The sequence below is a fragment of the Aquarana catesbeiana genome, linkage group LG12 (genome assembly GCF_042186555.1).
Source record: "Aquarana catesbeiana isolate 2022-GZ linkage group LG12, ASM4218655v1, whole genome shotgun sequence".
Taxonomy (NCBI): Eukaryota; Metazoa; Chordata; class Amphibia; order Anura; family Ranidae; genus Aquarana; species Aquarana catesbeiana.
Genome location: NC_133335.1, coordinates 158,728,604 through 158,755,998, shown reverse-complemented (window position 1 = coordinate 158,755,998; position 27,395 = coordinate 158,728,604). Strand labels below are relative to the sequence as shown.

At 43.6% G+C, this 27,395-nt stretch overlaps 1 protein-coding gene across 1 annotated transcript in view; it reads left to right on the top strand.

Moving 5' to 3' along the window:
* Positions 1-27,395, top strand: part of MATN4 (matrilin 4) — a 162,941-nt gene that overhangs the window by 84,951 nt on the left and 50,595 nt on the right. Inside the window, exons 3-6 of the mRNA XM_073606123.1 lie at positions 4,278-4,847; positions 10,048-10,170; positions 17,139-17,261; positions 19,608-19,730. Coding sequence (XP_073462224.1) covers positions 4,278-4,847; positions 10,048-10,170; positions 17,139-17,261; positions 19,608-19,730 — 939 coding nt within the window. The remainder of the gene's footprint in view (positions 1-4,277; positions 4,848-10,047; positions 10,171-17,138; positions 17,262-19,607; positions 19,731-27,395) is intronic.

The window sequence follows — 27,395 nt, the reverse complement described above, 5'->3', positions numbered from 1 at the left end:
TTATTGCAATATGTGTTTTTTTTGTTTTTGTTTTTTTTTAATCAGCCCTGTTGGGGGGCTTTAACAGACCTCTGATATCTCCCCCTTGAGACAGAGAAAGAGACAGAGGATAGAGATTCCCCAGTCCCTTTCTCTGCAGCCTCAGCTGCACTGAGACTGAATGGAGAGAAGACAGCGGCTCCTCTCCATTCATAAACTGACACATTGTAATCACAGGAGATTACAATGTTTCAGTTATGTGAATGGACAGAGTCAGCTGACTCTGTCTATTCACAAAGGAAGGAGGAGGAGGACGGCAGAACGGAGGGGGAGAACGGAGGGGGGCAGAGAAGGAGGGGGGAACGGAGGGGACAGCGGAGAGGCACAGAGGAGGAAAGAGGAACGGAGGGGGACAGAGAAGGAGGGGGGAACGGAGGGGACAGAGGAGAGGCACAGAGGAGGAAAGAGGAATGGAGGGGGACAGCGGAGAGGCACAGGGAAGGAAAGAGGAACGGAGGGGACAGCGGAGGGGGACAGAAAAGGAGAGAAGAACGGAGGGGACAGCGGAGAGGCACAGGGAAGGAAAGAGGAACGGAGGGGACAGCGGAGGGGGACAGAAAAGGAGAGAAGAACGGAGGGGACAGCGGAGAGGCACAGAGGAAAGGAGGGGGCACGGAGGAGGATGCAGTGACAGTCAGCGGTGAGCGATCACCGCTGTGTCACTAAAGCAGCTGAAAGCCGCTGGGGGAGAAGCTTGTATCTCCCCCACGCGCCGATCACAGCTGACTTTTAGGTATCGGGGAAGCATCGGGAGCATTTGCCCGAGTACAAGTACTTGGGCAAATGCTCGGTATCGGTGCCGATACCGATACTAGTATCGGTATCGGGACAACCCTATTTTTTACTCAAACATCTCTTCTCGAGTGTTCATGGTGCTTTTGAAGTCCTGTTTTTTGAGGAAACTGACAATCTAAGAGGGTGGGGCAAGTGGTACAAAAGGTGATAGCTGTGGAGGATGAGGTGATGGAAGTGGTAAAAGATTTGTTGGAAGTGTGATAGACTTCCCTGAAGAGGTGAGTTTTCAGGGATCACCTAAAGGCAGCCAGAGTTGAAGATAGCTGGACAGATTAAGGTAGAGAATTCCAGAGGATGGGAGAGGCTCTGGAGAAGTCCTGGAGATGAGTGTGGGAGGGGGAGACAATGGAGCTTGAAAGCATTGAGAGGAGCAGAGAGGATGGTTTGGGTGATATTTGGAGACAAGATTGGTGATGTAGCTGGGGGCTTGTGAATGGCTTTTTATATTGTAGTTAGTATTTTGAATTCAATTTGCTGGGCAATCGGAAGCCAGTGTAGGGACTGGCGGAGAGGGGTAGCAGACACTGAACGATTGGTAAGGTAGATGAGTCTAGCAACAACATTCATGATAGACTGAAGAAGGGATAGACTTTGGAGAGGTAGGCCTATGAGAAGGGAGTTGCAATAGTCATGGCAAGGGATAACAAGGGAGTGAATGAGTAGCTTGGTGGTTTTGAATTTTAGTGAAAAGGAGTGAATTCTAAGATGTTACGGAGGTCTACAAGCTTTTGACAATGATTTGGATTTGGGGCTGAAAGGACAGGTCAGAGTCTAGGATTACACCTGGTACCCTGGCGTTGGGGGAGGAATTGATGGTTGCATTATTGATTTTGATGGAAAAGTCATGGAGGGGGGCACGGGGGGGGGGGGGGGGGTGAATATAATCAGCTCAGTTTTAAAGAGATTTAGTTTAACCACTTGCTGCCTGCCCTCCGTCAAATGATGGAGAGATGGTGCGGCTTGTTTTCTCAGTGGACGTCATATGACCGTGGCCAGAATGCCCTAGCTTGCATGCCCGCGGGGGCGCGCAGCGTGCCAATCGTGGCCGCGCCGTGTTACTAGGACACGGCGTGACCCCGAATCCCTGTAAAGAGCCGAACTCTTTAACCATGTGAGTGGCTGTGTCCACATGTAAATGTGGAAATGCTGTAAATCGGCTCTCCTCGCCTCACACTGACAGAGGGAACACTTGTACATGTAATCAGGGCACTGATCAGTGCCCAGATTACAGTAAAGCCCATCAGTGCCACCTATCAGTGCCCATCAGTGCAGCATATTAGTGCCTCCTCATCAGTGCCGCCTCATCAGTGCCCATAAGTGCCGCCTCATAAGTGCCCATCAGTGCAGCCTCATCAGCACCCATCAGTGAAGGAGAAAAATTACTTATTTACAAAATTTACTGACCGAAACTAAGAAAAACTTTTTAGTAAAAAATAGAAAACCCAGCAGTGATTAAATACCAACAAAAGAAAACTCTATTTGTGTGAAGAAAATGGTAAAACATTTTGTTTGGATACAGTGTTGCATGACCACACAATTGCCATTCAAAGTGTGACAGTGCTGAAAGCTGAAAAATGGCCTGGGCAGTAAGGAGGTAAAAGTGCCCTGTAGGCAAGTGGTTAAGGATGTGGTGTGACATCCATGCTGATATCACGGTTATTAGGTTTGTAATGCAAGAGGAGACTAAAGGGGTGAGCTTTGACGGAAGCTAATTTGAATGCACTCACCCGCTGGTACTTGGTCCCGACACGTCTAACTAAAATGTACCCCTCTGTATCTCCTCTTTGTTTTCGAGGGTGCAACTTGCGAGGGTCTATGTACCAATTTTGGTGGGAATGTCCATGGATTCATTGCTTCTGGAATGGAGTCTTGGTGTACAGATTCACAGGAGTGTCGGTTCATCAGATTCCCTACATTGCTCTTCTTAATGCTCCGATGGATGGTATACCTAGCCACCTCCAACGTTTGATCCTTTTTTCTTATTGGGGGCTAAAATGACTATCGCTAAATCCTGGAAGCAACCTACTGTGTCTCTGGCAGAGGCAAAGCAAAAAGTAATGCGGATTATGTTGCATGAAGGCATTGTTAGTATTTTACACGGTCAAAGTATTTGAAAAGACCTGGGAAGTGTGGGCTAGTTATATGCATGTCTCATTTGTAACTCAATGCATTTCTCTGACTGTGAGGTGTGAATGTCTCTTCTGGTCCCTGTTCAGACCTGCTCTTCTTTCTTCCTTCTCTCCTTTTTCTCCTTTCTTTGCATTACCGCTTTGAACGCCCTGGCACTCTGGGAGTGTTCTTTAGAATAGCTTTTGCTGGACGTGTGATCCTTCATGATTGTATATTTGTCTATTACTTGCCAGGTTAAAGTGGAAGTCCATGCTAAAACTAAAATCCCTGCATCTTTAGACACCCACAATCTAACACTAATCTATCTAGCACTGTAAAGAAGAAATTAGTATACATACCTTGTCTTAAGCCAACCCAACCCGATCTCCAGCAGCGGAAGCTCTGCAGAGGACACGGTCCACAATGACTGTGAAATGAATGGGGAGTGACGCCACCCATAGACTTACTATGGGGCTTCCTTTGTCGAATGTGTCCTCTGCACGCACCTCCACAGCGAAGCCACGGATGACAGCTCATCGATGGATTGGATCGGGTCGGAACAGCTTTAGTAAAGGTATGTATACTGATTTTTTTCTTTACAGGGCTAGATAGGTTAGTGTTAGATCGAGGGTGTCTATAGATGCAGGAATTAACATGGAAATAACATTAACATGGACTTCTACTTTAAGACCCCTTTAACACTGTGCGTTAGTGCTGTTTAAGCAAAGATTTTCAGCCGCTAGCAGGGCACTTTTTATCCCCGATAGTGGCCAAAGAAGGGGTTAAAAACGCCAGTGTTGCGGCGCTTCCGAATCGCTATTTAGGCCCTGCCTATTCATTGCAATGGGCAGGGTCATTTTGGGAGCGCTCCCGAACTGCCCCAAAGATGCTGCTTGCAGGACTTTTTCTAACGTCCAGCAAGCGCACCGCCCCAGTGTGTCAGGCTTTCACGTTCGGGCAGCATGGGAGGCAGTTTTCAGGCGTTTTGCAGGCGTTATTTCAGTGTGAAAAGGCTATAACTGGATGTTTTGATGCAGACCATGGCTCATCATACCGGAATAACTTTCAGTGTCTTCTGTTATTTTTGACTGATGATTATTGTACTTTTATACTATTGTTGGCTTTGCGTTTACACAAAATCAATAAAAATATTGAAAGTAAAAAAGTAGATAATTATAACTATAGAATGTTTTGATAACCATAAAATGATCTTTGTGTATATTTAATTGTTTCTAGAGTAAAACTATTTTATTTTTTGCGTTCTTCAAGTAGACTTCTGTGTGTATGTGTGCAAGCATAAATAACTGGTATTATTTTTTTTATACCTTTTGCAGTGCAACAATGTAAGACTGGTCCCATGGACCTGATCTTCATCATCGACAGCTCAAGAAGTGTCCGACCCTTTGAATTTGAAAACATGAGAAAATTTATGATTGATATGATCAATTCACTTGAAATTGGACCTAGCCATACAAGAGTTGGAGTAGTCCAGTACTCCAGCCAAGTGCAAAATGTGTTTTCTCTTAAAACTTACACTACAAAAGCTCAAATGCAGAAGGCCATCAATGACATAATTCCTCTGGCACAAGGAACCATGACCGGTCTGGCTATACAATACGCCATGAATGTTGCTTTTACTGAGGAAGAAGGAGCTCGACCACTATCTCAGAGGGTTCCAAGAGTTGCTGTTATAGTAACTGATGGTAGGCCTCAGGATCGTGTTACAGAGGTGGCTGCACAGGCTCGGGAAGCCCAGATTGAAATCTATGCAGTTGGTGTACAGAGAGCAGATGTCAACTCTCTACGGACCATGGCCTCTCCTCCTATTGATGACCATGTGTTCTATGTAGAATCATTTGATCTCATTCAACACTTTGCCATCCAGTTTCAGGATAAGCTCTGTGGTAAGTTGAAATACTTGTTAAATAAATTGAATTAAGAATTGCAAGAATTTAATTTTGTGAAATAGTCAACTGTATGCCTAATGCTGCGTACACACGGACGGACTTTTCGACCGGACTGGTCCGATGGACTTTCGACGGACTTTTGACGGACTTCCAACAGACTTTTGAACAAATTGACTTGCCTACACACGATCACACCAAAGTCCGACGGATTTGTACGTGATGACGTACGACCGGACTAAAATAAGGAAGTTGATAGCCGGTAGCCAATAGCTGCCCTAGCTTGGGTTTTTGTCCGTCGGGCTAGCATACAGACGAGCGGATTTTACTCGAGTCCGTCGGAAATATTTGAAACATGTTTCAAATCTAAAGTCCATCAGATTTTTGAACGAAAAAGTCCACTGCAGGTCCAATGGAGCCCACACATAGTCGGATTGTCTGCCGGATTCAGTCCGGTCAAAAAGTCCGCCCGTGTGTACACAGCATTACAAGTATTTCTGAGACCTTGTCCTAAATCTACATCTCTTCTATTCCATAGATTAACCCAGCCTTTCTCAGACTTTTCAACACAGGGGAACCCTTGAAATAGCTTTCCCGTCACAGGGAACCCCTGCTAAAAATTACAGTGGGAACTTATCTGAGGGGCAGATATTGCTCAAGGAACTCCTAGCAGCCTCTGGAGGAACCCTAATTTAGAAACCCTGGATTAACCCTACCAGCATATTTGCTAAAATTGATCAAAATCACTGCTAAGTAGAAGTGTCTTTCTTTGCTAAAATCGCATGATTATGCCAAGGGTCAGGTTAACATTAAACCTTCAATATCCTATGCCACATATAAATTATGAATGGGGCCTCTAGTATTTTAAAAGTAAGGACTTTTCTGAGGAATCCATGTTACATGCATCAGGTACCTGTAATTTAGCCATATGCAGAGTTCTGAGTAGGGCAGCTGGCTATATACAGGAACAAAGGGAGTCAGTTCACCAAGCACACACTTCGCTGGGAGCAGTGCTCTGCCCATTCCATCTATAGCCAGGAAAGGTGCAGCTTTTACAATCCTCAGATAGGAGAGCACATCCTTATATCCATGGTCATTAATGAAAGGGACTGTTTGCTCAGTGTGCAGCCTGAAAGTAGGGCTGCCTGCACCTAATACATTGTCGATCATGTTTATTAGTTGGAAACCTGCTGTGTTATTTGGAAAATATAGAAAATCAAGTAGTCTATGATTGGAATTGGAACTGCTGTTTTTATGCATTGTTTTCAATAATTCCTAGCTGAATTTACCTTATTAATAATAGGATTTGAATAATTGTCATAGGCAATTTAGTATGCCCTATTTTTAATAAGTTCAGTAAGAGCTAAAAAATGTGCTGCCTGTTATAAATATTTAAGTTAACTAAATATTTGAATGAACAAAGCCTGGCTACTTGAGGTGCTAACTTGTTATATTTTTGTATTATATGTTTTTTAATGGGTGCCTATTGGTTTGACCATGCCTGGCTTCTTATAGCTCTGGCTCACTGCTGCAGCTATTTTATGCCAAAAGTCAAACAAGAAAGTCAACTTACTCTTCTCACTGTATTCTCTAATACTTGGTATGGCAGTTTGGCACTGAATTTGGAATTACTGCCCAGAGCATCCAAAAATAATAAAATCCAGTTGGTGGTACAAGCCAATAACATTCAAAAACAAATAATTTGTGGGTTAACTTACCCTTTCATTTATATGCATTGTATTTACTATATTGTTGTAGAAAACATGAGACCATATACAGTGGGGCAAAAAAGTATTTAGTCAGCCACCAATTGTGCAAGTGCTCCCACTTAAAAAGATGCGAGAGGCCTGTAATTGTCATCATAGGTATACCTCAACTATGAGAGACAAAATGTGGAAACAAATCCAAACAATCACATTGTCTGATTTTTGAAAGAATTTATTTGAAAATTATGGTGGAAAATAAGTATTTGGTCACCTACAAACAAGCAAGATTTCTGGCTCTCACAGACCTGTATCTTCTTCTTTAAGAGGCTCCTCTGTCCTCCACTCATTACTTGTATTAATGGCACCTGTTTGAACTTGTTATCAGTATAAAAGACACCTGTCCACAACCTCAAACAGTCACACTCCAAACTCCATTATGGTGAAGACCAAAGAGCTGTCGAAGGACACCAGAAACAAAATTGTAGACATGCACCAGGCTGGGAAGACTGAATCTGCAATAGGCAAGCAGCTTGGTGTGAAGAAATCAAATGTGGGAGCAATAATTAGAAAATGGAAGACATAAAAGACCACTGATAATCTCCCTCGATCTGGGGCTCCACGCAAGATCTCACCCCGTGGGGTCAAAATGATCACAAGAACGGTGAGCAAAAATCCCAGAACCACACGGTGGGACCTAGTGAATGACCTGCAGAGAGCTGGGACCAACGTAACAAAGGCTACCATCAGTAACACACTACACCACCAGGGACTCCGATTCTGCAGTGCCAGACGTGTCCACCTGCTTAAGCCAGTACATGTCCGGGCCCATCTGAGGTTTGCTAGAGAGCATTTGGATGATCCAGAAGAGGACTGGGAGAATGTCATATGGTCAGATGAAACCAAAGTAGAACTGTTTGGTAGAAACACAACTCGTCATGTTTGGAGGAGAAAGAATGCTGAGTTACAACCAAAGTACACCATACCTACTGTGAAGCATGGGGGTGGCAACATCATGCTTTGGGGCTATTTCTTTGCAAAGCGAACAGGACGACTGATCCTTGTACATGAAAGAATGAATGGGGCCATGTATCGTGAGATTTTGAGTGCAAACCTCGTCCCATCAGCAAGGGCATTAAAGATGAAACATGGCTGGGTCTTTCAGCATGACAATGATCCCAAACACACTGCCTGGACAACGAAGGAGTGGCTTCGTAAGAAGCATTTCAAGGTCCTGGAGTGGCCTAGCCAGTCTCCAGATCTCAACCCCATAGAAAACCTTTGGAGGGAGTTGAAAGTCCATGTTGCCCAGTGACAGCCCCAAAACATCACAGGTCTAGAGGAGATCTGCATGGAGGAATGGGCCAACATACCAACAACAGTGTGTGACAACCTTGTGAAGACTTACAGAAAACGTTTGACCTATGTCATTGTCAACAAAGGATATATAACAAAGTACTGAGATGAACTTTTGATATTGACCAAATACTTATTTTTCACCATAATTTGTAAATAAATTCTTTCAAAAATCAGACAATGTGATTGTCTGGATTTGTTTCCACATTTTGTCTCTCGTAGTTGAGGTATACCTATGATGACAATTACAGGCCTCTCTCATCTTTTTAAATGGGAGAACTTGCACAATTGGTGGCTGAATAAATACTTTTTTTCCCCACTGTATGAACGCCAAGAGTAGTATCAAAATAACCAGGGTAGATTCACATTAAACATTTCTACATTCAGCAAAGTATTTGGCAAGTCTCTGGCATCCCAGCTGTAGCAGGAATCCATCCTTGCTTACAGCACATTGGGGGTTGTTTACGAAAGGCAAATCCCCTTTGCACTGCAAGTGCACTTGAAAGTGCACTTGGAAGTGCAGTCGCTCTGAATCTAAGGGGTAGATCTGAAATTAGTGGAAGCTCTGCGGATTTTATCATCCAATCATGTGCAAGCTAAAATGCTGTTTTTTATCCTCCTTGCATGTCCCCCTCGGATCTACAGTGACTGCACTTCCAAGTGCACTTTCAAGTGCACTTGCAGTGCAAAGTGGATTTTCCTTTAGTAAGTAACCCCCTTTACATTACAGCTGCATCTGGTTTGATTAGGTAATCCAAGAAAAAAGTTTTTGCCTGCTGCCTTTTCTACATTACATAAGCATGAACAGGCAACACAAGTGTGCATTTTGGTTGAAAACCCTTAGCATTACTTGCACTCCACATAAAAGAAGAGTTCCAAGAAATAGCAGGGACAGAAAGTAGTGTGTGCACTATTCTAATGGTACTACTTCACTCCTGGCACCATTTTTGGAGAGCAATAATGTAATTGACACATTACACCCCCCTTAAATTCCAATTATAGATCCCCTTATTCTCTACAAAGATTTGTGGCAACTGTATTTTAAATTGCTCTTGCAGCAGGAAGATTAGTGAAATATAATGATAAGCCAAGCTGCCCTGGGTTTGCTTTGAGTAGGGTTCTGTGAGCTTTAAAGAAGTTTGAATGCTGAACCCGAACCCTACTGAAATCAGTGGGAGCCCAATCTGTCAAAATAGCATGGGTTGCCAAAAAAAATAAACATATTCAGCCAGGATCAGTGATTTTTTTTTTTTTTTTAATGCTTAAAATGAAACATTACAAATGTCAAATACCTTTAAATAACATGCCTGGCGGGACACATATCTGTGATGTACAGAAAGTGCTGCAGCAGCACTGACATTTGCAAAGGAAATAAGTGTTTAAAATTGCCAAAAATTGACAGTTTCCTGGCAAAACACCATGTGTTCATGTTGATGAGGAAAAGGGCCTCAGTTGGTTGTGGGGGTATTATCAGAATCTTTAATAATAAAGGGGCACTTTAATAATAAAGGGGCCCCCAGGTACTGATCCCCTACATGAATGAGTAGGGGTACATAGTACCCCTACTCATTCACCAAAAAAATCATTGTAACCTACAAATAAAGACACCCAAATGGTTGACAAGTCCTTTATTAAAAATGTAAAAATCCCCAAAAAAATGTCCCTCACTGTAAATCCAATCCAATAATTAAACACAACGCCTGCTGCCTGCAGAGTCGGCGTGAAAAAAAAAAAATAATAACAAGAAACTCCACGCACCCCAATGGTACAGATAGCCAAATGACAGCCCCCCCCAAGCTGTCATTAGGTGTAAAAGGGAAAGGGCGGGGCTGGGGGTGACATCATTGTTCAAATATGGACAGTGGCCATGTTTGGGTAGTGATGTCAGTGCTAACACTGCCCCTTTGCTTAAAAAGGAGTAAGCATTCCCAGTGACTTCAGTGGTTCCTAGGGATGCCACCAGTGCAAGAACTTGCACTTTCATAAGAACCAGTGGCAGTGGGAAGCTAGGTTCTGTCAACATATCCTTAATGAACTTAGGGTCATTTGTGTTACATGATGTCTCAGGTTATAATATATTAAATTATAGTGAAAAGATTCTTCATATCAAATCTGAATATGAATATTATCTTTTTTTTCAGGTGTAGATATGTGCACTGAAATGGATCATGGATGCCAACATATCTGTGTTAGTGTTCCTAGCTCATACTACTGTAAGTGTAACCCAGGTTACAAGCTTAATGCAGATGGAAAGACATGTTCTAGTAAGTAGAAACAACCTTTTGTTATGTATTTATAGCATGGCAATAAAAAGAAATTATACATGGGAAAGAATAGAACAAAGGGGAACTTGGCCTATTTCAAATCCATGGGTAGAGGGAACAAAGGATGGAGTGGAACAGAGAAATTTTAATATAATGTATATAGTATATACATTATATTAAAATTTCTCTGTTCCACTCCACTCCATCCTCTGCTCCCTCTACCCATGAATTTGAAATAGGCATTATACTATATACTGTATGTCTTCTAACCTTCACTGTTACAAATGTATAGACAAAAACAAACTGCAACTAGGTATCCCACATTTTAGTTTTATAAGCTACACTATGTTCCTAATAGATCCATTTTTTGTTCAAACACTTTCTTCGGGGAATAGCTACAATAATTAGAACACATGAACACAGGAGCACCAACAATAGCCAAAAGGTTACTTTCTTGTGAGTTGAAATACCTTTTGTTTAAATTTGCCAGTTTTTAGAAATGGCTGCCATTCTCCCTTCATTACTTTGTTTGACCCAGATGGTGTGGAGACCTCTGTATACAAATGGACCACCCACATGCCCCAACAACCTCAGGATTTCACTCTTAGACTGCTTGTTCAGCCTAAAGCTAAATAAACATTCCTTACTTAAGTCAGAGCATAAGAAGAGAACTAGAACAGAGCTCACATTAAAGCAAATTTATGCAGAAAAAGGTTCGCATAAGACCTGCAGATGTTCAGGATGTACAGTAGGTGGCCAAATAAACTGAAAAGGAAGGGATTTGTGATATTTAGTTTGAGATATTCCAAGTTTAGGAATTGTGAAAAAGATTTTAATAAGACAATGTTCAGCAGGCCTATTGGAAAGTCAGTAATGATTTTGACTAAATGGTTTGGGGTAAAAATCAGCTTTAGACAACTCTGATAACGAATGGAACTTAGCATCCTTTCACGTACCTGTAAGACTATTGTCCCACTGCTGATTACATTTACATGAAAGTCTAATATTTAAAAGAGCATTTAAGTTTTCAAGTTCACCCCAGAAATTAGTTTTAAATCAAGCCTGTTGTGAAAGAATGTGGAGTTGTTGCTTACATCTCCTTCTGAAAAAGTCAGTTGCCTGGCTGTCATGTTTGTGACGGAGCCACACAGCACCCAGCTTGGTGCTTCCATCAAGATACAGCTTCCTCCATGGGCCAAAATCAGTGGGTAGGAGGCTTGCCCCCAGTCCCTTCTAAAAGCCTCTGTCCCAGTTTGGTCTGTCACATTTTCCCCCATTAAAGTTAGACTAACAAGGTCCCAGACCTCCACCTGGTGGTCTGGACCTGTGTTAGTCAGGCAGAGTGAACCTACATAGTTGGTCCACGTGCTTTCCATTCTTGGCTGCAGGGAATAGTTGTCATCGGTAGGTGTGGGACAGAGGGTGTGGACTCTCTGTCCGGCTGTTAGCACTTCAGCTGGATGGTCTTACCATGCTGGGGCTCGGTCTGCTGCTGGAGAGAGGGGCCAACTGTCCCAGCTCCCTGAAGCTGTGGAGACACTATAGGTGCTAGGCAGAAGCCAGTGGCGCTCTGCTCTGTTGCCAGCGCTTCAGTTGGGAGTAGGAGCTTCACTACATCAACTTGTCGCTGGGGAGAGGGCCCACCAGCCCGGGTCCATGAAACTACGGAGTTGTTGCTGGTGCTGGGCAGAGATTGGTAGCATTCTGTCCTGATGCCAACGCTTCCTCTGGGGATCCCACATCATCCGCTGCAGCTAACTGTTGGGTAGGGAGGCTGGCTTCCTCCACTCCCAGACTGTGTATCTGCTGCTGGGGAGGGAGGACAATCACCTCCTCTCCCTGGTCCTTGGCCTGCTTTTGGGGAGGGGGGTGGCTTCCTCCCCTCCTGTCATCTCGGACTGCCCCTGGGGAGTGAGGACAGTTTCCTCCCCTCCCTGCACATCAGGCTCTTGCTGTGGAGAGTCCCTACACTGCTGTTGGGGAGGGAGGAAGACTCTCCCCGCCTGTGGATCTGCCGCTGGGGAGGGAGGATGACTTCTTGTCCTCCCTGGTCCTTGAACTGTTGCTGGGGAGATGAGCCTGCTGCTCCATCTCCTGTAGTCTCATCAAGCTGCTGGGAAGAAATTCTTATGGTACTGTCTCCCAGGAGCACGGATCCTTGCTGGGGAGGCAAAAGCTTTTCCTCTGCTCTGGCTGACTGTTGAGGATGGAGGACAACCACCTCCTCTCCTGAACTGTGGATGCTGGAAAAGAAGAACCGCCACCTTCTCACTCTGGGCCTCCAGAACTGCTGCGGTTGTGGGACAGAGGTATTGGACCCACTATTTGGTTGCCAGCACTTCAGCTGGAGAAGTTTGTTGTAACTCCACAGATGCTGTTAGCATGAAATCCCATGCCCCTGTCAATGGTGTGGGAGAAAGGCTGGCTGCCTCTTCTCTCAGGAAGGTTAAAGCTGCTGTTGGTGCTGGGCAGAGCTCAGTGACATTCTGCCCTGATGCCAGCTTTTCGCGGGGAAGCAAAATTAAGTCAGTGGCCTTGCACAAATCCTACAGGGTTGCAGGCATAGGTCAGCAGTGCTCTGCCTTGATGCCAGCTCTTCTGCTGGAGGTTAACTGGGTTGTTCCTCCTCAGCGGAAAAGTCTATTAAATCCCCAGTCTCTATAATTACTAAAAAAACCAGGGCATGGTCTGGCAGCACTTGGGCCCAGTGCCAGCGCTTTGGCAGGTAACTTATAATCCATAACATCCACGGGTGCTGGGGCATACTGTTGAGCTTCGTTAGGCTTTGTTATATGCTTGTTCCAGCTCCCATTCCTGAATGGCTAGAAACTCCAACTCTTCTTGTGCCCAGCACGCTTCCGAGATGTCAGCATCTGTTCTTTGTAATCCATGATTTCCTCCAACCTCCACTCCAAAGTCAGGGTCCTGTGACAGCCTCCTGTACAACAGCCTCAGGCCATTGTAGCCAAAGCCTTCCATCGCTGTTGTCCACTGTCCAAGGGCACACTTGGGCTACATGCCATCAGAGGGCTCTGTAGCTCTCATCCAGCCACATCTCTGCCCCAGCCTGCTTAACTCATCTGTTCACTCCTTGTTTGGTTGTTCCCCCAACAACAGCACCCGAACTTCATATTGCAACAAGTACCTTTCCTGGATGGAGGGGAGAATTGTTCCCCGGTGGCGCTACTCTTGGTCCATCCCTTCTTTCCAGAGTTGCTAGCAGACAGAGGCATACCAGCCCAGCAGGACCTGCGTTGGCACTGGTCCTCTGTGCTGCAGGTACATCTCTTGCAGTCTCCCTACGAATTCCTCTTCCATGGCGGCTGGTATCTGTACCTCTTCTCTTCTGTTAACTGGACCTCAGATCTCGGTGGTGGCTTAGATGTCCCAGACTACAGGAACCATCCCACCACTTGCCACCAAATGTGACAGAACCGTCCAGCACCCAGCTCGGGTCTTCCATCAAGATACAGCTTCCTCCATGGGCCATAATCAGTGGATAGGAAAGTTGCCCCTAGTCCCTTCCAAAAGCCTCTGTCCCAGTTTGGTCTGTCACAATGTTGTTCCAAAAACTTTATGCCATGCTTTTCAATGACTTCTGAACTCAGTGGATCACAAAATACTGAAGCAATTGGAGGAGTATATAGGTCAGGAGTCCTGAATTCCTAATCTAGATGCTACAGTAAAACCGTGCAAATCATATCACTATTCCTCCCTGCCTTGCTGTGCATCTAGCCCAGATACAGGTCTTAAATTATAAGACAATCTTTCTGTTAGCTTGCAGGCACCTGACCAACTTTTGCTGACGCACAGTGCCTAAGTATTCACATCTATGCACTGTGGCGCTTTGAAATTTAAGGTGAGTTGATTTCTGCACTGACATGCATTGGGGCCCTTTAGAAATGTTCAGGATGCCCCCCAAATTACAAATACAAAATATAAATATGTGTCACCAATGTGCCAATCAAAATGCTTGTGGCAACATGCAGGTATGGATATGGAGCCAGTCTAAATGGTTCCCTCACCTAAACCCAAATCCTACCCCTCAAATAATCAAAACCTAACCTATCACTTAAACTCCAAATCCTAACTTTAAAGGGTAAGTTCACCTTTAGAAAAATCTGTAAGGTGAACTTACACAGGTACCCCTCCTCACCCCACCGGTCCCGCTGACCTGGACCGTGGCAATCTCCGGTTATAAGCCATGGTATATCCACATCAGGAGTCCAGTGCTTAGAAATCCCCAGAGCTGTCCAAAACATACCTCATCAGGAGGGATGTTTCGGAGCATTCTAATTGTCCAGCGCTGTCACATGGGCAGTGCCGACCAATCAGCAGCCGCAAAGCCTGTCCTGTCAGCTATGGAGAAGACGCATGGATGCCGAGGGGATTTCTAAGCCCCGGACTCCTGACACAGATATACCGGGGCTTAGAACGGCAGATTTCTGCAGTCCAGGTCAGCACGACCGGGAGGGGGGGGTGAGGAGGGGGTCCTGTGTAAGTTCACCTTACAGGTTTTTCTGTAAAGGTGAACTTACACTTTAAAGTGGAGCTTCAGCCTGTAAACGAAAATGTAAAGGTCAGCATCTACAAATACTGTAGCTGCTGACTTTAAAAAAACACACAGGATCTAGCAATGTTCTCACCTGACACGACTCTTTGCTCTTAGGTGCCAGCATCTTATCGGTGGGCAGCTGACTCTCCTTCACACTCAGCTTCTCCTTTGGGTGCAGTTCATTTTCAACCCCTATGCCCCAACAATAAGCTAACCTAACACTAACCTAACCCCTGAAGGGCCATATATACCTTATTTAGCTCCAAACATGCTGGCCTGTCCTGCCCTGAGATCGTCACTAAAAGCTATCCCTTGCAGATCTGTACTTTCTTTGTGGGTTGCTGAAAAAAGCTTGCTCGCTCCAAGATTTTATTCTTAAAGCGAAAAGTTATGAAGCAAGATGTCTTCATTGGAGACGGCAATGGGCTGCTATTGCTAGCCTCCTAAAATTGCTGACAGTGTATAACTTCCAGTAATTTTGTTTCACAGCCATAGAAAAGGCATGCTGTAAATGTGGTTCAGAACCCCTTATCTATAAACTTGTTTCAGGTCACATACTTAGATGCGATAATAACCACCAACACTAGTGTCAGTAGACAAAATACTAACTGTCAACAGCGGTGCCAGTGAATGAAATAACCCCAACATTGGTGTCCATGAACACAGTACTAACCCCCAGCATTGGTGTCACTGAACACAGTAATAAACCCCAGCATTGGTGTCAGTGAACACAGTAATAACCCTCAGCATTTGTGTCAGTGAACACAATAATAACCACCAGCATTGGGGTCAGTGGATGCAATAATAACTCCCCAGTATTGGTGTCACTGGACACAGTAGTATTACAATTGTTGAAACCACTCCTATTGCCATATCTGTAAATAGTCATTGAAAATAGAAAGAAGGAGAAACCCAAAGGCTGGACTTCAGAGGCAAATTTCCTTTCGTGTGTCCTGAAGAAGTGGCCCAGCAAAACGCATTGACGCACAGGGGCTCATTCACTTGATATCACATAACCTATCTCAAAGATTAGGCCTTTCTTGGCCATACTTTGTATATATGTGCATACATGTTTATAATGGCATGTTTCTACGTGCTATCTTTCATATTTCTATGTTTATAAATAACATTCGAATTTTATTCAATCAATGTGGTCCAATTTCTCTCAAAAGTCCGACCTTTGGTTTTCTCCTTCTTTGTATTTTCAAAGGACACAGTAAAAACCTCCAGCATTGGTGTCATTGGTCACAGTTATGCCCTGTACACACGGGCGGACTTTTCAGCAACAAAGGTCCGACAGTCTTTCCGACTGACTTTCGACGGACTTTTGACGGACTTCCGACGGACTTTCGAACGAACGGACTTGCTTACACACGATCACACCAAAGTCCGAAGGATTCGTATGTGATGACGTACGACCAGACTAAAATAAGGAAGTTCATAGCCAGTAACCAATAGTTGCCCTAACTTTGGTTTTCGTCCGTTTGACTAGCATACAGACGAGCGGATTTTTCAATAGGAACTGGGTCCGGCGGAGTTCCAACGTAAAGATTTGAAACATGTTCCAAATCTAAAGTCCGTCAGATTTTCGACCGAAAAAGTCCGCTGCAGGTCCAATGAAGCCCACACACCGTCGAATTGTCTGCCGGACCAGTCCGGTCGAAAAGTCCGCTTGTGTGTACGCGGCATATTAACCTCCAGCATTGGTGTCAGTGGACATAATAATAATAATCCCCAGCATTGTTGTCAGTGAATGCAATAATAGCCCCCAACATTGGTGTCTGTGGACACAGTAATAACCCCCAACATTGGTGTCCATAAACACACCCAGCACTGGCATCAGTGAGTGCAAATAAACCCCAACATTGGTGTCAGTGTACATAGTAATAACCCACAGCATTAGTGTCAGTGAACACAGTAAAAAAAACCCTGAGAATTGGGGTCAGTGAGTGCAATAATAAAACCCCAGTACTGGTGTCAGTGCTAATAACTCCCCACATTGGTAGTCAGTGCAGGGGCAGTGAAATGTAACCACCACTAGTAAAAGGCTTGTAAGCTGATAATTCGGAGTTAAGAGAACATTTCGATTTCTAAGATCAGAAATCAGAAATCGGAATTCTGACTTAATACTGGCCACCGACTTGACAAATGTCATGTGAGAACGCCTCTTTGTACAATTTAGAAAATTTTTTAGGAGTTATAGCAGGCAATTCTTGCAGTTGGGAGTATGTATTATTACCTCCTAGGGTGGATCTAAATTTTCTAATCCTTGCAAGCCAGATCAGGCCAATTATGTCTATACTAAGGTTTATTTATTTGATTGTAAAATTTTAGTAGGTATTAGATCAGTGTTAAAATACAATAAAAAAAAAATTATGGGGCTGTCATATTTACTATATTTCTTGCTTTGTAGTGATAGACCTGTGTGCTCAAGGAGACCATGGGTGTGAGCATCTATGTGTCAGTTCTCCTGGATCTTATACCTGTGCCTGCAGAGAAGGATACAGACTAAACAACGATAAAAAGACCTGTTCACGTAAGTTCACGTTGAAATGTGGTAACTGACACTGTTTTTGAAAAACAGAAAAAAAATGTGAGAAATAAACCATGTATTTCTGCTGACCCCCTAACAGTTTACTACGTTTTGGTCATTTAAGGTCAGGGAGTAAAGCTGTCATTTCCTGATCAGCAGGGGGTTTATGAGAAGCTTGACAGATGCTGAGACAGAAAGCACTGCCAAGCATGTAACAAAATCATAGGAGCAAGAGCCAAAGTCCACGTTCCAGGGATGGCAAAACTGGCCCTGTTTTTTTTTAATAATATTAATCATGAAAATAATATGTTTAATATTGCTAATTTCATACACTGACTGGTAACAGAATAGTTTCTAAAGTGTAAGCCCAAATATATTATTTTAGATTTGGAGGAGTGGGGAGGGGTTAGAATTTATGACAGATATTTATATCTGTCTGTATTGGCAGCAACAAAAAAGACAAAAACCTGTCCTAAGCTTCTTTAGACATTTATTCATTTTGTCTAAAATAAAGGTGTATCTAAAGCCAAGACTTTGTTTTCTCATTATTTCCTGTCCTGCACGCTTAACAGAAAATGAGAGGAAATCTTTCCAATGTGAGGGAAATTTCCTTTTGCACAGTTGGGTCAGAGGAACAAGTGGAAGGAAACATTGGATAATTTTCCATTCCTCCTTTCGCCTATTCATGTTCTAGTGGCCAAAATTTTGGATGGAGGGTTAATAGCCACCTATCCTGCCATCAGTGTCTCTTTGCACTGTTTAGAGCAACAGTGGCTGGAAAATCTTCAGCATCACACACTTCTGGGTATCTCAGATGTTGTTCCATCCACTGGCCCCAAGGTCAAAATCAATTTAAATGTCATTGTTTTCTTTACATACAGTATGTCAGTTTTGCTGCAGCTGTTAGTATACACAGTACAGAGGGCAGTACTCGGGGCCCCCATACCCTTTTTATGGCAATAACTTGCATATAAGCTTTCAAAATAGGGACTTTTGATTTTTCATGTTCGGGTCCCATAGACTTTAAAAGAGTTTAAACAGGGGGGTGTTCGGCTTATCACTAGTAAGAAGTGGCTTTGCAAAGATTGTTCTATGATTGCATTTCTTCAGTAAATACTGTTTGTGTTCCTTTAAATGCCTGGTCTGAAGTCTCTCTAAGTGGTGCATTGCATGGTGTATCTAAATAACAGGGCTTGTAACAAGGGGACTGTAGGTTAGAGGGGACACAATACATTTTAGTGCAGCATGAAGGCTGCTGTCTAATATAGTCTATACTGCTATTGTCATTCCCTAGCAGCCAACCAGCCAGGGAATGGGTGACTTGGCATAGGGTGACGGTTACTCTGGTAGTGAAAGGGGCTAAGGGCTTGGCACCTTCACTTGCAACCGGTTCCCCACATACTAGCACTGGACCCACGGCACAGCTTACCTAAAGTCCTAGCCTGAAAGTTACGGAAGTTCTATGGTATGTAGGGAAGGGGCATCTGGTAGTTAGTATTCTCTAACTGTAGTCATGTCTGTAGTGTTTAGAGTTAACAGTACAGCAAGTTATCCTCAGGTTGAAAGAGGATTAACTGTGTGCATTGTGGCTCGCTTCTAAGTCTGGAGTTGTGCTTTTATGCTGATTTCGCATGACCACAACCTCCTGCCTAGAACCTAGGAAATCAGTGAGTGTAGTTCCCAGTGTTCCCCACTAGGGTGCCTAGCCCCACTCACAAACTTCTGTACTAGGTGCTCCTCCATACATATCCAAACAAGCCGCCTAGGACAAAGCTCCCAACTGTCCCTGATTTGGAGGGACTGTCCCTGATTTGGAACAAAGTCCCTCTGTCCTTCTTTCCTCCTCATTTGTCCCTCATTTTAATTTGATCTACATAGTTGTATTTATCTTTCAAAAGGTGCTAAAGCTTTCATCTAATTTCTAAACTGTTGCATTTGTCAATTTGAAAAGCCAGTATAAAGGAATAGTTGTGGTAAAAAAAAAAAACACTTGTAGGTTTAACCAAATATTGTTTGTATAATTTATAATTCTCTTTGTATAATTTTAAGGGGGCGTGGCATTGGGTGTGTCCTATGCCTACATACTTTTGCTAATAGGTGTCCCTCATTCCCATCTCAAAAGGTTGGAAGGTATGACCTAGGACCAGAACAAGGTCCACCCACACTGTATTTTCATCATGGATCTGCTTCTTTGAATGAAAACACACTTTACTTTATATCTGTCAGAACCAATTTTCACTTCTTTCTGTCTAGCATTATCATACACATATCAGACATTTTAAAAAAAGGGGAAAGAGGTGGCATTTATGACAAAAAAATCCCCTGATTTATTGATTTGTTTTTCTATAGCAATAGACCTGTGTGCTCTGGGGAACCATGGCTGTGAACAGCTCTGTGTCAGCTCTCCGGGCTCATATACCTGTGCCTGTCGTAGTGGATACAAACTGAACAATGACAAGAAGACTTGTTCAAGTAAGTGGACTGGGTTTTCCATTTGTCTAGAAGAACTTTCTGTATATTTTACATATGCAATTCTAAGATCTTCATATCACTGCTTCAATTTAGAATGAAGTGGGAAGAATTACACCCTCTGCCAGTTTTTTATTGCTGTTTATGTCACAGCTGGGATGTTTTCCCTTCATGTATAGATGTGATTTAACCTCTTGGCGCCAGCCACACTCAAATAGGTTGGCCGAGCAGCTGCATATTTGCATTCATTAGTGCAAATACAGCTGTGCCAAGAGTGCGTGCCCTGCGATCAGGAGCTTTGCAATCATGTGACCGCTGTGACAGCAATCATAAACCCCACCCCGCATCGCCTCCCAGCATCCTAAACCCCTCAAAGGGCCAGGAGGCGCCGGCTCCAAAGGGTTAATGATATGGAAATATAATTTATAAAGGTGTTTTAAAGTGTAAGCATTGACAAAAAAAAAGACACATAAGATGCACTCTGTAACCAGCAATACCACATTAGACTATGTTTTTTCTTACCTGAACCCGTCCATTCCAGTGACAAGAATGAGCCCAGCAGCTCCAACCGCTGTCTCCATCCTCATTGGATAGATTGATAGCAGCAGGAGCCATTGGCTCCCGATGCTGTCAATAAAATCCAGTGACATGGGAGCGGGGGGGGCAGGGCCAAGTCCTGCTGTCTGTGTCACTAGACACAGCAGCAGGACTCGTGAGTGTGGCCTCACGGGTGCCCCCAGGGAAAGCGGCTCTACGTGGGGGCACCTGATGAAGAGGAGGAGCAAAGAGCGCCGCTGGGGCACCCCAGAAGAAGAGACTCTGGGCTGCTCTGTGCACAGAGCAGGCACGTATAACATGTTTGTTATTTTTTTTAAAAAGCGAACCTTTACAATTACTTTAAGTCCCCCTGCACCATTGTTTTATTGCCTGTTGATCCTGCCAGGTATCTTTCCATTTCCTGCAACAGGCCAAGCTGTCAGTGGACTTAAAACAGCCAGCTTTTATTTATATGGCTTTGAGTGTTTGAAAACTGTTATGCCCCGTACACACGGTCGGATTTTCCGACGGAACATGTGCGATCGGAGCGTGTTGTCGGAAATTCCGACCGTGTGTGGGCTCCATCGGACTTTTTCCATCGGATTTTCCGACACACAAAGTTTGAGAGCAGGCTATAAAATTTTCCGACAACAAAATCCGTTGTCGGAAATTCCGATCGTGTGTACACAAATCCGACGCACAAAGTGCCACGCATGCTCAGAATAAATAAAGAGATGAAAGCTATTGGCTACTGCCCCGTTTATAGTCCCAACGTAGTGTTTTACGTCACCGCGTTCAGAATGATCGGATTTTCCGACACTTTGTGTGACCGTGTGTATGCAAGACAAGTTTGAGCCAACATCCGTCGGAAAAAATCCTAGGATTTTGTTGTCGGAATGTCCGATCAATGTCCGACCGTGTGTACGGGGCATTATTTGTAGTTGGGATTTATTGTGGTGGTTATAAAGTCTAAACATTTTTCTTGCATTCAGGTAAAAAAATTGTTTAGGCATCAGTATGCCCTTTCACCCCCCCTTTTTTTTACTTACCTGAGCCATCGTTTGATCCAGAGACAGTGGGAGCCATTGGTTCCCACTGCTGTCAATCAAAGCCATTGATGATGGAGTGGGAGGGCGGGCACAGCTTCTATAGATGCAGACAGCGGGGCAGGAGCACAGGAGTGGACCCCCACAAGTGCCTCCATAAGAAGTGGCTTCCTATGGTAGGTACTCGCCAAAGAGGAGGAGCCACGAGCACCAGCAGGGGACCCAAGAAGAGGAGGTTCAGGGCCACTCTGTGCAATTCCATTACACAGGGCAAGTAAGTATAAATCTGTTGCCTAAAAAAAATAGCATTTACAATCACTTTAAAAGGCCATTTGAACTACTTGTCAAAGCCTAAATGGCCCCATGTCTAAAGCCTCATACACATGATCGGACTTTGTACAAATTTTCCCGTGGATTTTTGTACAAAGGGCTTGGCCGTAAACTAATTAAGCATACACACGGCAGGACTTTTTCGGCAACAAACACGAACGTAGTGACGTTTCAACGTACTGATGACACCAAAAGAGGAGGTTCAATTCTCCGGCGCCACCCTTTGGTCAACTTCTGTATTGTTGTCTGATCTTTTGCATTTGTTCTGAGCAGGCGTGTTTGTACAAGTCTGATGGTTTTGTGTACACAAGATCGGACTTTGCTCCATCTGACTTTTGTTGCCGGAAAGTTTGTCCGTTCGCACAGCCAACAAAAGTCTGATGAAAACCGAAAAAGTTTGTCCGATGGAGCGTACACACGGTCGGATGTTGCCTTAACACAGCTAATTTACATGTTTGATGTCAAAAAGTCAGATAGTGTGTATGGGCCTTAAGACTATCCTGTATAGAGGGTGACAATACTGCTGCGCAATTTCACTGCAGAGTGAGCAGTAATATAACTGTTAGGTCCCATTAACACTGCGCTGCAGCCCAAATCTCTGCAGCCAGCACAGGGGTTTGGGCTGTAAACCGTGTGGTCAGGGGTGGTGTGAGGTACATTGTATTGCATCACACAACTCCCTTTTTTTAAAATTACCTTTATTAGAAGTGCACAATGTGCCACTTCATTCATATAATAGCACAGTGACATGCAGGACCAAGCAGAGCAGTGCAAAATTATGCACAGGTTGCATAATAATATCGCACTTCTCTGGAAGGTAGTGTAACTTTGCGTTCTGGTCTGAACTATCGTTTTCTGTGTGCCATTGCAGTTATCTGCGTTTTTCCATGTGGAACAATGTAGATAACTGCACCTAATGTGAATGAGCCCTTAAAGTGGAAAAACATGGATTTACTGGCATGACCAACAGGGGGTCTCAGAAAAACAAACTGTTGTGTTAATGCTACTGACACTTCATTTTATATATCTTTTTTTGCTATATTTCACTTTGGTAAAGGTCAGTTTGGCTAAATTCAGTAGACTATATTGTGTGCATTATTTGCATTAACCACTTGCTTACTGGACACTTTCACCCCCTTCCTGCCCAGGCCATTTTCATCTTTCAGCGCTGTCACTCTTTGAATGACAATTGTGTGGTCATGTAACACTGTACTCATATGAATTTTTTATCATTTTTTTCACACAAATAGAGCTTTCTTTTGCTGGTATTTAATCACTACTGAGGTTTTTATTTTTTGCTAAACAACTTAAAAATAAACAAAAAAATAAATAAACAGTTTTCATAGTTTAAAATAAAATTTAGCAAACAGGTAATTTTTCTTCTTCATTGATGTGCTCTGGTGGGCACTGATAGGCGGTACTGATGGGCACTGATGAGGCAGCACTGGTGGGTACTGATCAGGAGGCACTAAAGAGGCTGAACTGATAGGTGGCACTGATGGGCACTGGTAGGTGACACGGATAAGTGTGTAAAGTGTGTAGAGTGTAAAGGTGCGTGAATTCTATGTAAAGGGTGGGAAAAACCCACAGTGATATAAAATATAATGCAAAATAATGTTGCCCAATGTGGACACAATGGGTACATTTGAATCAAGTGTGTGATCTAGATTGACCTGTAACACATGTGGATAAGCAAAATATATAATATAAAATAGAGTAAATACATATCAGCAGCCTCTCTCATGTTCCAAAAAGTCTATGTGAAAGCAAATCAGATTCGGCAGAGTGAATGGGCTGAAAACACATCCAATTATCTTGTGAGTCCCAAATCAAACAGATGCCGATCCCAAGGTGTATGGACCCCTTATCATTTATCATGAGCCCTTCGAGGAAGGTATAGAGGAATCCATTTTATCAGCTGCAGATGAGCATCCATGCTTACATATCCATTCGGGTCTGCTGGGAGCTGTTGTCCATCGTGAATCTCAGACATTTGGTAGACAGAGGAAGTGCATCTCTGAGCTGTGGATCAGCACACCTGCTTGTTATCTATGTGGGTCTGGTAAGCAGCCAATTTTATCACTTTTGAGCACGGTGGTGTCTTCATACTAAGGGGTCCACACACCTTGGGACTGGCATCTGTTCGATTTGGGACTCACAAGATAATTGGATGTGTTTTCAATTCAGCCCATTCAGCCCATTCACTCTCCCGAATTTGATTTGCTTTCACATAGACTTTTTTTGGAACCTGAAAGAGACTGCTGATATATATTTACTCTCTTGTCAGTTTTCCCTTTTCAGATCATATACACGTTGTGTTTGAATTGCATTGTTTATATTTTGTGATTATGCACATACAGTCTTAAGATATGTTGCTTTTTCACATGTGTTACAGGTCAATCTAGACTTGTTTCCAATTTACCCATTGTGTCAACATTATTTTGCATTATATTTTATACCACTGTGGGTTTTTCCCACCCTTTACATAGAATCAGCGCACCTTTACAATATCAATCACTTTTCATTCCTGGTTTTCAGGGTTTTTCAGGTGCAGCAGACTTATTTAATTGTATTGTGAGCGCTTCCCTTCACCTATACACACAGGTGACACTGATAGGTGGCACTAAAGCACGAGGCACTAATGGGCACTGATTGGCAGCACTGGTGGGCACTGATAAGTGACACTGGTGGGCACTGGTAGGTGGCACTGAGCACTGTTTAGCAGTACTTATGGGCACAAGTAGGTGGCATTGGTGGGCACTGATGAGGCATCAGTAGCTCTCCCTGTTCAGGAGTGTTGTCCCATTTACACAAGCCAGTAATTTGCTTCTTTTTTTCTCCTCACGCTGACAGCGTGACAAAAAAAAAGCCGATTACCGACTTCTATTTACATCACGTGATCGGCTGTCATTGGCTGAGAGCTGATCACGCAGTAAGGGGCTGGGATCGGCCTCTTACTCCGATCTGTGATCAGCCGAGTCTCACAGATCACAAAGCGCTGCCCACACCCCGCAGGGGGCGCGCAGGCAGCACATTCCCAGGAGGACGTACATGGACGCCCTCCCGGCCATTTAGGCCCGCACTGTAGCGGTCTCTCGACTATAGCGCGGGCGCAAAGAGGTTATATTGCCACACAACGATATCCTTATTTTCCAAAAATAATCCATACACATCCACTACTTTATGGTCTGTAATAAATTTTTCATGAAATTATTTCTTATTGTGTTTTCCTGCCTCCTTGTAACATTCTCTGTGAGTTTCCAAACCTCTCCTTTTCCCTTCACTTCTGTTTGTTTGGAATGAGCAGTGCACGTTAGTTGCAGTCATGTGCTCTGCTCTATGCATACTACACATCCCATACTCCATAGTCCATCTCAGGAAGGAGCAAGAGTGGCTACACTTCTACATATAGTGGGGCCATGGAGAATGAATGTAGCCACCCTCTATCAGGAAATCAGATCACAGCAACAAATAAAAAAACAAAAAAGGAATGTGGAGATTTGGAGGAGGCTGAGAGCAATAAAAGTAACTAGAGTTAAGAATACATACTTTTATAAAATTATTTTTTAAACCAGAGTTTAGTGTGACATTAACTGACATTAATTGCTATTTTTAATTTCTCTTATGCTTGGAATGATTGTTAAGGCAAATAGTGAGAATTATTATTTTCAAAGAATTGAGTCAAAGGACTGTAGAAAAAAGAACTAATCTAGATATTTAATGCAAAACTAAAAATAAATGAACAAAGTACATTTTAACAGTCATAAACAAGAAACAAAGCTAAAGTTCAAGATTCATAACTCATTTAGGGTAGGTCAAATGGGAGCAATGCAGAATTCAGCTGACAATTATACTCCTTGATAGAAGTAGATATGCAGGGGTCTACAGCATGTAAAAAAATGGGGGAGTTGACCAAGATCCCCAAGGGGTGCTTGATTTTCTATCCCATCTAAGCAATATTTAAGCAGATGTAGCAGCCCTCTGACACCCTAAAGACAGCATAGCACCTCCAGAGGCCAGGGGCAGGCTAGCATTTCACCCCAGAGCTGAACCCATGGCTAAAATAGGGGGAGCCAGAAAAGATATTGGGAGCCAATCACTTTTATCTTTTTAAAGTTTTATTGCGAAACAATTAAGGAGGTGAGGGTTAGTGGTCCCAGATCCAGATAAATGTCCAGTCTCACAGTGTCAGAACCTTTAAGCTGACTCGGCAACACTATAAACACATTCCCAAATTTCAGTGCATTCTCCAAGTGAGTCAACAGGCCCTTTTGAGAGACCAGACTTTTCCCTGGCTCTGTCCAGCAAGGGGCCTCCCCTGGTTCTCCTCTTTGACACAGCTTCCTCCAGACCAGGCATGACAGCTTCAGGACAACTTTAGCTCACAGCAGAGCTCCATCCAGTAGCACGTCCCTAGAACTCCCCCCTTTTACACTGAGCCGCCCCAGGTGTCAGCGGTAAAGCGGCGCTATTTTTAGCGCTGTTTTACCGGCGTTTTAGCGGTGCTATTCGGCCGCTAGCGGGGTGGTTTTAACCGCCCGCTAGTGGCCGAAAAGGGGTTAAATCCGCTTGCAAAACACCACTGCAGCGGCGCTTTGCCGGCGGTATAGCAGCGCTGCACCATTGTTTTCAATGGGGAGGAGCACTGCAAAGAAGCTGCTGGCAGGAATTTTTGTGACGACCTGCCAGCGCAGCACCTCAATGTGAAAGCACCCATGCTTTTACACTGGGTTTGCAGCTGAGGCTTTTTTCAGGAGCTTTACATGCGCTATTTTTAGTGCTGTAGCGCCTGAAAAATGCCTCAGTGTGAAAGGGGTCTTAGGTTAGAGAAAAACCACGTGAAAAACTATACAATCAGTCTGAGCTAACTACAGCTCAGCCAAAAACAAAATTTAGGCTAGTAGCCCCCATTTAGGACAAGGGGCTACACTGATAATGACAGAAATTTAAAATGTGTGTCTTTCCCAGAAACGTAGGTTTAATTTCACATGTTGGTAGAGTAACTTTTCCTCTTTCTTCCTTCTTCTTTTTCATTGCAGATAAAAAATGGTAGGCTAAAAGCCCCATTTAGGACAAGGGGCTAGACTGATAATGAAAGAAAACAAAAACTTGTGTCTTTTCCAGAAACGCAGAAATGTTTCCCTTTTACAGTAACTCTTCTGCTTCTTCTTCTTCTTCGCCTTCTTTTTCATTGTAGGTAAACTATAGATCCCAAGCAGAAGTAACATGCCGTCATTGAGTTTTTGACAATTGAGGGGTGTAGGCTGTCTGAGATGACACCATTGATAAGAGTCATCAATGACAAGACTTTGCAATAAACATTCTGTAACCTTCTGTGTTGGTCAGACAGCCTGCACCCCTCCTTCATCAAGAACTCCATGAGAGCATGTTTCTTCTGCTTGGAATACATTATTTACCTGCAGTGAAAAAGAAGAAGAAGAAGATTTACTACAGAGGAAGAGTTACTCTACCAACATCTTTGCATTATTTTTGGTACAGGCTTACAGCCCTTGTAAATTGAAAGTGGGTAAGACCACAAATTTATTGAAGTTGTATGGTTCAATATTACAACCATCCATTGCCATTAGCAAGAGTCACTGCTAGTCACATGTAAACTGGGAGCACTTTAACGATACAGGAACACTTGTCTGAATGCTGGTTGTTACTGTGTGCTGTGTAGACATTTGACTACTCCAGAAACCTGCTTGTACAAGCACTTGAAATGTAATAACTACTAATGAAGATTTGACAATCC